This window comes from Gymnoscopelus braueri (genome assembly GCF_963280865.1).
Source record: "Gymnoscopelus braueri genome assembly, chromosome: 14".
NCBI lineage: Eukaryota > Metazoa > Chordata > Actinopteri > Myctophiformes > Myctophidae > Gymnoscopelus > Gymnoscopelus braueri.
This window is the reverse complement of record NC_137619.1, coordinates 47,354,634-47,369,131: the sequence shown is the minus strand read 5'-3', so window position 1 is coordinate 47,369,131 and position 14,498 is coordinate 47,354,634. Positions and strand designations below refer to the sequence as shown.

General features: G+C 42.7%; 2 protein-coding genes across 2 annotated transcripts in view; one reads left to right on the top strand and one right to left on the bottom strand.

Moving 5' to 3' along the window:
• Positions 1–531: 531 nt before the first annotated feature.
• Positions 532–2,146, bottom strand: LOC308100672 (hsp70-binding protein 1-like; the record flags this gene model as incomplete). The annotated part of the gene is made up of 1 exon (XM_080449738.1): positions 532–2,146. Exon 1 carries the CDS (start codon positions 1,645–1,647, stop codon positions 532–534), a length of 1,116 nt encoding a protein of 371 aa, XP_080305864.1. The 5' UTR covers positions 1,648–2,146.
• Positions 2,147–3,120: 974 nt separating this feature from the next.
• xpo5 (exportin 5) overlaps positions 3,121–14,498 on the top strand; it is a gene marked incomplete at its 3' end in the record, with an annotated part of 30,131 nt that continues 18,753 nt past the window's right edge. The window contains exons 1-11 of the mRNA XM_080449464.1: positions 3,121–3,390; positions 5,760–5,881; positions 7,098–7,170; positions 7,846–7,983; positions 8,906–9,088; positions 10,100–10,126; positions 10,922–11,107; positions 11,877–11,953; positions 12,192–12,236; positions 13,258–13,357; positions 13,451–13,534. Of these exons, the coding sequence (XP_080305590.1) occupies positions 3,289–3,390; positions 5,760–5,881; positions 7,098–7,170; positions 7,846–7,983; positions 8,906–9,088; positions 10,100–10,126; positions 10,922–11,107; positions 11,877–11,953; positions 12,192–12,236; positions 13,258–13,357; positions 13,451–13,534 (1,137 nt within the window). The 5' untranslated portion in view covers positions 3,121–3,288. The remainder of the gene's footprint in view (positions 3,391–5,759; positions 5,882–7,097; positions 7,171–7,845; positions 7,984–8,905; positions 9,089–10,099; positions 10,127–10,921; positions 11,108–11,876; positions 11,954–12,191; positions 12,237–13,257; positions 13,358–13,450; positions 13,535–14,498) is intronic.

Genomic DNA, 14,498 nt, shown 5'->3' with positions numbered 1-14,498 from the left:
TGTGGGAATTGTGAAAAGGTGGAAAAGTCCAAGTAGACTGACTTAACTAATCAAATGTCAGGTGTGGGGAATTCTAAATCAATTTTGTGAGATTTGGACAAAATCTCTAAGAGCAGGAGCAAAAAAGATGTTAAAAAAAACAGAAAATGTAGTTAGATGCAAATGGGCATGGCCTATATGGAGAGTTGCATCATGATCCAAGAAATCCAGTTGTCCAGAATCGCCAATCCAACCAATAGCCCATAGGCCTATATGGACATTCCAATATATGGGCATATGTAACGCCGAGAATTCGAACCCGGGCCTCCCACGAGGAAAGCCAACATATAGCTCGGGGGAAATATTAGACTTTTAGGCCATCAGGCTGAGGTTGTGAGCCACTCTGCTACACTCACCCCCTAACTATACAGTCGAACGTACAGACATACGTCCAGAGATTTTGTGCATTTATTGTAAGATAATGTCAATATGAAATAAAAATAAAAATGAATTAAAATTAAAAACTTTAATTGACCCTGACCCCAAGGGAGCTCAGAGATCCATCGTGTTGAGATCCACCTGCCCCATACGCCGTCTACTGAAGCACACAGACCTCAGACGCTGGCAGAAGTCTAACTCCTCCTCACACTCCTCTTTCCCCTGCAGGTCATTGGCTCGCAGTTGGAGCAGCTCCTCCAGGCTCAGAGAAGGCCTCCTGCAGACCCGGACCCCCTCGGAGCATTCCTCCACCAAGCAGCACAGCGCGCCAAGGACGTGTTCGTGAGTGGCCGAGTGCGGCGAGTGAAGAATAGACACCAGCTGTTGCACCACGCCCATGGACAGAACTGTGTCTTTCTGCTCCGGGTGTGCCGTGAGGATTTTGAGCAGCAGAAAGGCCCACTTGGTCCTCAGCTTCTCGTCGGCAGACTGCATCCCTCGCATCAGCATCGAGAAACCGTCGTGAGACAGGAACGCCTTGAACCCCGACTGCTCCTCCCCGACCAGACATGACACGGCGTACAGGGTTTTCACTCTGACCGTAGGATGGGGGTCAGAGTCGGTCAGCTGCAGTAGCTTGGGCAGTGCGCCCCTGTTGAGCAGGTAGCGTTGCACCTCCGGCATGTTCTGGGCACTGGAGGCGACGAGCTGGGCAGCGCGCCACCTCACCCCGCTTCGAGCGTGACGCAGGCACTGGGTGACGCACAACTCCAGTCCACCCAGAGTCATCAGGTCTCTGGCATTGTCCAGATTCTCACACAAGTCTGATAGAAGGTCCAGAGCCATTTCTCGCTCATCCTCATCATGCTGCTCTCTCTCCCCCTCTCCTGGCTTTCTCTCCTCCTCTCCTCCCTCTCTCTCCTTAACGCTCATGTCATCTTTGCGTAGGACAATTAAGCACTGCTTCATCTGCTCCACCTCGTCCATCTGCCCTCTACACACCTCTGCGAGAGCTCCTCTCAACCACTCTTCTCTGTCCTCTGGCATGGGCTCAACAAGGGCAGAGGCGTCATCTACAGCAGACCCTGCTTCTAATGACATCTGTAGGACCCCCTGGAGATTACGGAGATGTCGTCTGCCTTCTTCCATAGCTCTTTCCCGGTGTGCTGTTTTCAAGGTTTTGGCTAATTCCACAAAGTCCAAGAAGATAAACACTGCTAACCAGCACATTTATGAATATGATAACGCTAGAATATTCTAGCTCGATGATCTCATGAGTGACATCACTGCAATTGCGTGGTGGCAGTTTGCGACGTCAATCTGACGTGATACTGACATCCAAATATGGAGTTCCCATTTCGCACATGTTCCGTAGGGCCATATTTGACAAGATGATTGGCAGGACGGTGGATTTGAGATAATGAGTCCACAAAATGTGACAAAATATTTACTATGTGAAAAAGGAAGACCTTCGCTTTTATGGAATGCCACCATCGAAGACGCCCCTTGAAGCTAAATGCAGAAGTCAGTTACAAGCAATTAAAATGTCATGTCTGGACAGACATTGATGTAAACTGCAACTGGTTAGTGGAGGCATACAGCGGTAGCCTATTTCTAGTATATTATATAATATTTGTATTAACCACATCAACTCTGGGGTCACTATTTTAGGTGATATGTTTAAAAAATATTCAAAGTTTTAAGATTTATTTTTCAAAAGTAGCAAGAAAAAAAAATATCTATATGCTATGCAGAGTATTCTGTATATTACTGTACACTATAGGTTGATGATAAATATCAAACTGTCCTCCCATCATTCAACAGGGCCACTGTGTTTTAAATGTCTGTCGGTCGGTCACTGTCCCCCTCTACTGGTTAAATCGGGTACTGTTCTTTTTGTGTTTGTTTTGCTGTTCAAAGGGTATTATTATTATTAGAACTGTTGATTGGGATCAGCTGTTAAACCACTTGCATCATTTTGATATGGGTGAACAATAGACCAATTATTTGTTTACCAACATTGAGACTGGACGCACAGGTGATTGTTTCATCAATCAATTCCAAACATCTTCGGGTGCGCTGGTTTCAGTACATTCAACCTCCTCTTGTGTGTTGGCTAGTGAGGCGCGTCCTAGCGAAACCTGTTTCATTTGGTGCCGGCCTGCGCGCGCATACTGGTTCTTATCAGTGTGACATTGTCTGTTAAGGGGTCTATTGACGTGACCAAAACATGATATGAGGGTAATTTTCACTAATGTAATTCGACACAACCTGTAGGCTACTCTGTTGCGAAGGTATGTTCCTTTAAAGCAGCAACATTTTTGTCTGTGTGCATATGTGCTGAAGGAAGATATATATATATATATATATATATATATATATATATATATATATATATATATATATATATATATATATATATATATATATATGCTTGAGAAAGTGGTTAATTAAAAAAAATATATATATTTTGATGTCCTGTGCTTTGTAATGTATGCTTGTGTTTGTTTTTCTTTATTATTTATGGAAACTGACATTTTCAATAAAAGACAACAAAAAAGAAAAGAAAAGAAACCCCTCAACTCTTATTTTGATGTCCACCAAGCGGAAGTCGCATGCTCGGCAGAGCGTGTTGAAACTGTTCAACGTGACGGAACTGAATAGTGGCGCACGTGACTCTGTGTGTGTGTGTATGTATGTGCGTGCGTGCGTGCGATTGAGTGGCTGTGCCTCAGTGCGCGTGCGTTGCATTCACTGAGTCCAGTTGTGTGCAGCTGCTGCCTGTGTTGTGCATACAAGCCAGAGAGACACACAGTCAGTCCCAGACAGACACACACAAACACACACACAGAGGCCGCCTGGATTTCAGTCATGTCGGAACAGGTGGCGTCGATGTGCGAGCAGCTCATCAAAGCTGTGACCGTCACGATGGACGCAGCATCGAGCCAAATATACCGGCTGGAGGCCCTGAAGGTAGAGCATCATGTCGGGGGAGCTGAAACGTGCTAAGCTAGCTACAAAAGCCTCATTTTGACCCATAGCTGCGTGCCGGTGTGCACGACACCGGCATGCAACTATAGGTAGAAATGAGGCAGTAAAACAGCAGATATACAAGTTCACCAGAGCTTGTATATTATGCTATTATCTGCACGCAACACCAGCACGCAACTATTGAGTATGAATGAGGCTTAACGGTTAGCTAGCTAGCGGTTAGCCTGCTGCTTCTATCCATGCCCACCCAGGTGGTGGTTCAATGCTGAAAAGGCGACATGTTGCTCAAGCTAAACAAAACAACAACAACAACAACACATGAATGTAGTATAAAGGTTTATCACGTTAGAAGAAGTGCACACACACTTTTGCATTAGCATAGTAGTAACTGTTTGGCTGGTTCTCAGCCAGCATCATAACAGCTGCCACTTTAGCAAGTTAGCTTTGGAAGTGGTTATCACCACCACAGTGTAACATGTAGCACGCGCTGTCACTTCATTCATTCGTTGTGACCACGACCACGTCTGCAATCAGTAGACTAGGGCATTGGTTCTCAAACTTTTTCATGTCAAGGACCCCCACATTGACACTTAATAGCCCACGGACCCCCATTTGAAAAGATATGCCAAGGACCCCCATAAGAGAAGATTTTTACAGCTCTAGCAGTGATTTTCAACCATTTTAATTTCAAGGACCCCCAGTTTGACATGCATTAGGCTCAGGACCCCCATTTAATGACATGTATGTCTCTGGGACCCCACTTATATTGTAAAATCGATGTTAATTTAAGAGTGAGAGTGTACAAATGCAACCAAATGGACCCGTTAGGGTACACTCTCAGAGTTACAGACCCACAAGGGTCCATTTGGTTCCTAACTATCCATCTTTTAGCTAGGGACCCCCTGGAACTCCCTCAAGGACCCCTGGGGGTCCCCAGACCCCACTTTGAGAACCAATGGACTAGGGGGAAAAAAAGTTTAAAGATGTTAAGTTTAGGGATCAAACGTGGCATAGAAAAGATAGCTGTGCTAATGGCAATGCGACTCTGCTCTTGTTTTCTTAGCAAATGTTCTAATTGATAAGTTCATATAGCCACCATGCATGGCATGCATGGATACTGATGTTTATTATACATGCAATTCAACGTTATACACACGTTATAGACGCATGGGACCACTGAAACAGGAAAAACAAAGTCTTCAGGATGTATAAAGAGATGCCACAGTGGTTAAAATGCACACAGGACATTATTCCAATGTTCCAAAGACACAAGGAATAACTGCTCACTCGATCCATCCGTGTAGGATCAATCAAAGCGTCATTTATGTTTATTATGATCGCATTCCTTGAACCATTTCGCTGACATAGAACATGGACTTCCTCAACATGAAAAGTTGCAACATGTAATACTCTTAACAGGACTTGCACTTTATTGTTCGTCTTGGGAGCTTAAACACTTCAACCCCAGCATCCCTTTTCTGGAAGGAAGAGAGATAGCAGATCTACGAGATCTGAGAGATATTAGATCTGCTCATTTTGAAAGCCTAACATTACTCATGAATTTTAAGTTCTCAGTCGCCATGACTGATTTCAGTCTTTCTTTTTAATACATTTAAAGAGTATTAGAATTGGTCAAACCAGTAATAGAGTATGTTCTATTGTGTAAATTCCATAAAACCCCAATGGTTTCAGATATTTCATTAAAAAGCAATGGTTAAAGCCTCAATCTGCGATGTGTAGCTTATGTAGAACAGCAAGAACATAGGTTTATAATGATATAATACCTAAACATAAGTCTACTTTACATATTGTGATAATTGTTTAGGAAACATGGCACTAGTGTGGAGGGCTCCTTTCTCTTGGTATCACAAATCACAGATTGGGACGGCCTAAACAAAAACGTTCAGTCTTGAGATTTCTTTTTGCTTTAATCCCTGCGCTACTGCTGTTTCATGTACTGTACCTCTCTCTACAGAACATTTGCTGTAGCTTACCTAGCCTGATCTGCATGTGTTGCAAAGTTCTATAGTCGCCACGACTTTCAGTCATTTGGATTCCATAGAATGTCTTTTATGGAAGCATGTCATAATATTGAAGAGTATTTGGGGTGGTCAAAGTAGCAATAGAATACATGTTCAATCTCCCAGAAAACCCTAATGGACTCATAAATATTATGATATATAAATATTTCATAAAAGCAAATGGTAAATCTGATTTAATTTACTGGTCGGCTGTTTGGCCACCAAAACATCATTTCAGTCGTGAGATTATGTTTAGCTTGAATCCATATGAATAATTTCCCCCTGCAGATAAATGATGCACGATATTTCCTTCTTTTATTATGTCAACAGTTCTGTGAAGAGTTCAAGGAGAAGTGTGCGTTCTGTGTGCCGTGCGGCTTGCAGCTGGCCGACAAAAGCCAAAACGCCATCGTGAGACACTTTGGCCTGCAGATCCTCGAACACGTCATAAAGTGAGTGGCCGAACAGGGGGGGGGGGGGGCGGGGGGGTCCCCAGATTAGATTAGCAACATTGTTTTCTCACTCAACAGTAAACAAACCAACATACAATATAAGTGTATACACAGGGTATCTGCACATTTCTAACGTTATAATTTAATGATTTTAAGACCACCAAATTGGCAAATATTACGTAAGAAAGAGGCAAACATTGTGAAAATAGCCGAACTACAAGCTCACGTTGTGAGCTTGTTGTTCGGCTATTTTCACAATATAATGCATAATATGCCCACAATTCCAAGTGCGTTTCAGGGTGGGGGGTCCCCAGTTCAAATATGATTATTTTGAAGGGTCTGAAACGTTTGGGAACCCTTGACATTAAAGCTAAAAGGATAACACAAAAAAAGTCCTGGGGACTTGTTTCCATTGTGGTCCTATGTATTCACTTCATCAACATAGCATAGAAAATTAACACTGTAATACACGTCATTAACAAATACAAATTATTATTATGTAAAAAAAAGTTCTGGAACATTTTTGAAAGAAACCAGTGATACACATCCTTGGGTGGTGTCGGGGCATTCCACATTTTGGTGGCAGAGCAATAGAATGAGATCATGGTCGCTCTCCCTCTAGTGTTGTGGCTGTGGGTGTCACTCACTTTGGAGAAGTAGGTATGAGGGTATTGAGGGCACTGTCTCTTTGACTTTGATCTTAAATCAGCCTGGGATCAATACCATCTTCGGGTTTCTGATCCGGTCTGGACGGAAATAACTTTACGTCATCAGGCGGCCGGAACACACGGCCGGAACCGCCGGTGCCGTGCACCTCCAAAATGATTCCCCTAGTTTAGAATTGGTTTAAATTGGTATAATCGTTTTGTTTCTTTTGGTTTGATAATCGTTTGGTATGTCCATCTTTTAATCTAACTTGTAGCGTGACTAGCGAGACTAAACTAATTGATTTGCATTATGTGGGGGAAAAAAACTATGCGACGCCAACCGGAACACACCACCGGAACACAATTGTTTTTTTTTTGTCTTTTTCTAAACCCGATCACACCGCTCAGTTTAAAATGAATACCAGGCTTTCCTCCGCGGTGGAAAGCCTGGTGACGCAAGGTTCATCTTGAATTGAGTGAACGAAAGTATGATGTTTGTGTTTGCATGACAAGAGCAACACTGCTCTGAAGTGTTCCATCATCTGTTTAATGTCCTTCCCGGAGAGCAGGTTCAGATGGAATGACATGACCCAGCCAGAGAAGGTGCAGCTGAAGAACTGTGCCATGCAGCTGCTATCAGAGGTAGGCCTGATTATCTTAACCCATTAAGACCTGAGGTCGATTCTACAAAAAATGTTGTCTAAATCCTAACAGTTTTCTGAAAAACGTATGTTGCTATATTTCAGTGGTGCTCAAAACCCAAAATTATATGTATTTGGCCACGGACCCCCATCTTAAAATATTTTGGGAGGGAGGGAACCCCAGAAGCAAAGATATGAGTAAAACATGTTTGCTTTAAAATATATATATATATTCAAAGATTTACACACATTTCCACGATTTTTCAAAAATAGCAGATCTACAAGCTTGTTGCGTGGCACGAAGTGACACGCTATGAGCTTGTATATCTGCTATTTTTGAATAGCCAAAGTACACTTTGAGAACTATTGTGCACGACACCATTGTACAACGAAGTATAGTGCAGGGTTACGTGGTTAGTCAGACTAATAGTTTTTGCCGATTTAAAAAAATATGTATATAAAATATATTTGATAACATACATGAGCAAGATTAAGTCAGTTATTGGTTCTAAATGTCGGTTTCACTACATCGTCAGTTGTGGTGAAGCCCAGCCCAGCCCTAGAGCTCTTTAACATTTAAGTTACTGTAGGTTGCCTGACGAAAAGTGACTAGAGTTCTTGAATGATAACCAGACTAAAGGGCTTTCTGATGCATGTTTGATGTTTGATTTGCCAGGGAACACATTCCATAATGGAGGAGGAGAGTCACATCAAAGATGCTCTGTCACGCATCGTAGTTGAAATGATCAAGAGAGAATGGCCCCAGCAGTGGCCAGACATGTTGAAAGAGATGGAATCTCTGACCAGCGTAGGGGTGAGTGACTCATGTATTCTTAACGTATGCCAGTCATTTCCCTTAGTTGCCGTGTTCTGCATGTCATTTTGCATAGCGAGCCTCCACATCTAAAATGAGCACCAATAACATGCTTATGCACGTGGCTGGCTATGTCATATTCATGCCACATGGGCAGCATTGGCAAAACCATGACATTTAGTCGCTGTTCTTTCAGGCCTCTTAAGTTTTGAAAAAAAAAATACATCAACATTTACAGTAAAATGTCATTTTTGTTGCAGTAGTGTTTCTAATAATTATCTAAAATCTAGTCACGATCAATTGGCAGTTAAAAAAAAAAACCAAATCAGTCTTTTTAGGTACACATTCATCCTCCAATTGTATTGTATTTTGTGTGGTTAGATACATTTTATCTAAGCCAGGAAAAAATACAATAAAATTGGAGGACGAACAAATCCAGAACAAATATTGATATCGGAAATGATGCTGTGTCATAAATGTTTATAACAGCGGTTCCCAACCTTTTCTGGATCAGGGCCCACTTGAAAATCTCCAAACGCTCACAGCTTGTAGATCAGCTATTGCCAAGTATAAAGTTGTTAAATATACCAGTAATTTCTATGTATATTTAGGTTATTTGTCATATCTACCCAGTGTAACTCCAAAGCCTAAAAAAAAACATCCAAGCAGAAGTGTAATTTTCATTCATATGCTCCAGTGTTCAACGGCAAAAACTAAATCGTTGATCGCAATATATTTGTGTGACAATGAATCGTCGCGTAAAACGTCATAATGGTGACAGCCGTGTGTGTGTGTGTGTGTGTGTGTGTGTGTGTGTGTGTGTGTGTGTGTGTGTGTGTGTGTGTGTGTGTGTGTGTGTGTGTGTGTGTGTGTGTGTGTGTGTGTGTGTGTGTGTGTGTGTGTGTGTGTGTGTCTCTCATAGGAGGCTCAGACGGAGCTGGTGATGTTAATTCTGTTGCGTCTGGCGGAGGACGTCATCACCTTCCAGACGCTGCCCACCCAGCGGCGCAGGGACATCCAGCAGACCCTCACCCAGAACATGGACAGCATCTTCAGCTTCATGCTGGGCATTCTGCAGCTCAATGTGGACGACTACCGCAAGCTGGTCAGTGGGTCTTTTATTATACCGCATGAACACCAGGGGGCAGTGGTTCCCAAACTCTTTCATGTCAAGCAACCAGTGGTGGAAAAAGTACTCAAATGTTTTACTTAAGTAAAAGTATCAATACTGCAATGTAGAACAAGTACTCTGTTACAAGTAAAAGTCCAGAATTCAAAATGTACTTGAGTAAAAGTACAAAAGTATTGGTATCAAAATGTACTACTAAAATTGAATGATTGAAAATAGCAGATCTACAAGCCCACAGCGCATTGCATCGACGCCCGGAACCCCCTCAAGGACCCCTGGGGATCCCCGGACCCCACTTTGAGAACCACTGCTCTAGGGTCCCTATTCGGGGGCGAACATTTGGCAAAAATAGTCGTATCTGCAAGCTCACAACGCAGCGCGGCGCGATGTGGTGTGAGTTTGTAGATCAGCTATTTTTGGCAAAAAGATTATCCCTTGGGGACTCCGGGCAATAAAGAGTTTAACCCATTTCGCTGACATAGAACATGGACTTCCTCAACATGAAAAGTTGCAACATGTAATACTCTTTTAGACGAATTTTAGACCTGAGGTCGATTTTAAAAACGCCTTCAAAATCCTAACCTAAGTTTTCTGAAAATCTTCAATTTGTATTCAAAAATGTAAAAAGAAAATCCTGTTGCTATATACATGGCAACATCTAAAATGACACGGATGCTTTCCTGGTTTTAAAGGTACAACAACGTATAGGCTTTCCTGGACTTAATGGGTTAAGTGGTTAACTGCTATTTCTTTTCTTTTTTGGCCATTGACTTTTATTTTATTTATACTATTGCTTTTGAGGAAATCTAGGAGCAGTGTACAGATTAAAGCATGATGTTCAATAGTACTGCATTTTTTTTTTTGAAATGGCAAATCAATCATTTGTCGACAATAAGGAGAACTCACATTTTGATGGCTTAATACAAATTGAATTCAAATCTGGCTTTGGTGTTTCTTCTCAATGTCTCTTTTTTTTTCCTTGTCCAGAAAAATATTCCTGGTCAAGAACTTCAGGTGAGAAAACAGCACTTGCACCATTTGTATGATAACGTGTATTTTTTGCGTTAATTTTGTATGTTGTTGATGAATTGTCTACATAGGACCACAATGGAAACAAGTCACCGGGACTTGTTATCCTTTTAGCCTTAATGTTTTACTGTACCTCCGTGCTGTTTGCATTTTTGACTAATAGAATATTCAATCAATCAATCAATGCACTCTGTCTGACATATTTAATAACTTTATACTTTCAAAAATAATTTGGGTGGAAATAGCCGATCTACATGCTCTGTAGCTTGTAGATCTGATATTTCCACTATTTTTGAAAATATATGCGAAATCTATTGCACTTATCTCAAATAATTGCAATAGGCTCTATGCACAGCAGCCATATTGGGAATGAATTGGGCCCCTTCCTTACTTCCTTCACAGGTGTTACCAATAATACTAATTAAGGCTCCGTTCCATTTAGTGTAGCACAGTGGTTGTCTTATTTTCAAGGACCCCCATAACTCTGAGAGTGTACAAATTTGTACACTCTCAGAGTTACGCACCCACCATAAGGGGCCATTTGGGAACCAAAATGGAGTGTTTCTAGTGAGCCAACATGCACGATATCAGCACCCTGACTAGAATGGAACAGAGCCTTCAAATCATTAGTATCATTGGTAACACCTGTGAAGGAAGTAAGAAGAGGCCCAATTTCTTTCCAATATGGCTGCTGTGCATACAGTAGAGCCTATTAAGCGATGACGTAATAATTGTCTGTTCACTCTCCTGTTTCTCTCTCTCTCTCTCTGCACATAACAGGCCAGAGCTCACTGTCGAGTGGCCGTGGTGACCCTGAACACGCTAGCGGGCTACATAGACTGGGTGGCTCTGTCCTACGTCACCAATGAGAACTGTCGTCTGCTGGAGATGCTGTGTCTGCTTCTGAGCGACACGGAGCTGCAGCTGGAGGCCGCGGAGTGCCTGCTGATCGCCATCAGTCGAAAGGTCAGTCACACACACACACACACACACACACACACACACACACACACACACAGTGACCCCAACGGTGGTCTCGCTAGTAGGCTCTATGCATTAGGCCAGTCACGATTATCACATCGTCTTTTTTAATTTTTTTAAGATATTTTTTGGGGGCTTTTATGCCTTTATTTAGACAGGACAGTAGGCTGACAGGAAATGGGGAGACATACAGCAAAGGTCGTAAAGATCGGGAATCGAACCCGCGACACGCTGTCATGCTGGATTACCAGCTTATGTGGTATGCGCCTGGACAGCTAGGCCAGTGGACGCCCCACATCATCGTCTTTAATCGCCGTTTTTTTTAGATAATCGCTGCTATTTTCCATGATCGGATTTTAATCATTTCCATGTTGAAACATTTTCATACATTTTCAAATATTAAAAAAAGCAAATAGCTGATCTACAAGCTTACAACACATCATGAAGCTAGCTGTTTTTGAAAGTATAACATTATTAAATATGTCAGTAAGTTCTTTGTATATTTCTGTTATTTGTCATATCTGCCCTGTGGATTTCTTTTTTTATTATGAAGCCTAAAAGGCAAACAGAAATTACCTTTTCAACTGCTACATGTTCCAATGTTCAATGCCAAAAACACAATTAAAGTCGTTTAATTGCAAGTACAAATTTCATAATCGTGACACAGCCTTAATCTGGGCATTACCTGTAATGGTGGAAGGTTAGAGCAGCTTGCCTAATACACCTGTTGTGGTGTTGTGTTCTTCTCACACAGGGCAGGCTGGAGGACAGGAAGCCATTCATGCTGCTCTTTGATGATGTAGCCATTCACTGCATCCTGTCTGCCGCACAGTGAGTACCTGCACAAAAACCACACTCACTTATACTCACTTTAGTTGCGTGCCGGTTGTCGTGCTCAGTAAATGGCAGATATACAAGCTCACAACGTGTCACGTCCGTGACACGTTGCGAGCTTGTATATCTGCTATTTTACTGCATGCAACGCCAGTGTGCACTTGGTATAAATCAGGCTTAACAGGCTCACTATGGTCCCAACGTTGTTGATTGGTTTGTGTGTGTCTGGTTGCAGGTCTGCAGATGGAGCAGCGTTAAGTAATAAATCCTCTCCCACACAGTAAGTGATGCCACCAGGTTATGCATTGTGTGTCACACTCTAAAGGCCTTTTTTCACACGGGAAGCAACTGACACGCCTGGTTTTTCATTGTCAATGAGAGACGAGGTAGGGAGGCCGCAGGCGCTGGGCAATCTGACAGGAGTTACAGGAGTTAAAAGGTTTTGTCCAAAGCGCTTTACAATGTGCATTACATTCACACATTCATGCACACATTCACACACCGTCGGCAGAGGAAACCAATGCAAGGCACCGACCTGCTCATAGGGAGCGGTTAGGGGTTCAGTGTCTTGCTCAAGGACTATTTGACGCTAACCGAGGTGGGGCCAGGGATCGAACCGGCAATCTTCCGCTTCCGAAGCGACCGCTCTAATCTCCTGAGCTACTGAAATGTGTTGATCTTTTTTTTTTAATGCGACAGGTAAACCTGTCTCTTCACTTGAGGAGCGCAGTGCGACCATGCTTTTCACCGGTCCCCCGATTCCGAAAATACCTGACAGGACCCAAGACCGGACCGGATCCGTGTTTTACCATGATCACTCGGAACCGGGTTGGTTCTGGTTCTATTATTAGACCCCGGGACTGTTTATCATTATGTATTCATACCCGAGTGGATCCGAGAAGACCTGTGTTCAGGGCCGATCGGTAGAGAAAAGCATGAAGTGCTACGAAGATTACACTGACGTGGGATCAGGGAGTATAACTGACATCCAGGCTGTTAGAAATATCTCGGAGGAAAAAAATCGGATCTCGAAACGAGCCTCACGGGTCATTAAAAAAGAAACTCAGAACCAGTCGGGTCTCGGAACAGCATTCTCGGGTCCATTAAGGTTCGGGTCCGTCATTTTGGACCCGTGAAGAGCTCTACCACGCAGATCCAAGCGAGTACGCAGACGTAGTGTCGTCCACCGTGTGAAAAGAGCCCTTAATGCATATAGGTATGGACAAATGGGTGTAGAAAGGTGTAGTAGTCCCTACCTGTCCGTGAAAAAAAAGATGTTTGTGTTCTTCTTTCTATTGTAGACCAGTAGAGGCGTCGGCAGTGGTGGAGCGACGTTACGCCTTCCTGAAGAGACTTTGTCAAGTCCTGTGTGCACTGGGAAGCCAGCTCTGCTCATTGGTGGTGAGAGTTGTCTGTGGTTTTATATTGATGATAAACATTTCACAAAGTTGTGCTGTTCATGAATGAAAAGATTGTACTGTGTTCTGTCCACAGGGGGGCGATGTGGAGGTTGAGGTACCTGTCAACCTCAGCAAGTACACAGAAGCCTTCCTAGCCTTCACCACACACCCCAGTCAGGTGGGACACACGATAATGGAACGATTTTAATGATAGTCATTTAACCACTACTCGTGATGTCCATTAGTGACCATAACATGTGTACTGTATATATAGGCCATCTTACCTTGCACTCAATCAGGCAGCGATATGATGTGGCAAATAGGACAGCAGTCATTCATTTCCAATTGTAGTATTGAGTGACGTGGAGAGACGCCTGATGACACTAAATAACGACTCACAGCAACAAACGCGAGAAATGTTAGTCATACTGTGTAAACCTTTCAATTAACCCATTAAGACCTGAGACCGATTCTACAAAATGTCTTCTAAATCCTAACAGTTTTCAGAAAAAAAACTATGTTTCTATATAAGTGGTGCTCAAACTTTTTCATCTCAAGGACCCCCAAAATTATATGTATTTGACCCCCATCTCAAAATATTTTGTTCCAGGGACCCTCAGAAGCAAAGATTTGACTTACAAATGTTGAAATGCTGACAACTTCTCTAGACACTATTTTTACTTGAGAGAGTCTGCTCCCGACACTCGTGCCAAAAGTTCTGACAGCATCTGAAATGTTGGGCCATGTTCGTGCAACGACCTTTGTCAACAGAAGACTGTTCTATAACGGCTACCAACACATAAGAATGAAGAGAAAGTCATTGTTTGTGTTAACAGAAACCACTACCTTTACCAGGAAATAAAACATACTGTGGCAGTTTGACAGTTAAAGCACAGGGAATCTCTTACACTCTGCAGTTTTGGTAAAATCGCTGGAGGTGGTATTAGTATTGCCAACCCATGTTGTCCTCTTCTGCCAAGTCAAGACCAGGTCCAAATTGTCCTCCTTTTTTTAAAATGTATATTTTCTCAAGGTAAAACATTGCACAGTGACAAGATCGATCACAACTGTATCTTGTGCGCACAGTGCGCAATGTACTGTAATGATTAATGTACAGAATAAGACATTGTGCATCGTGCGTT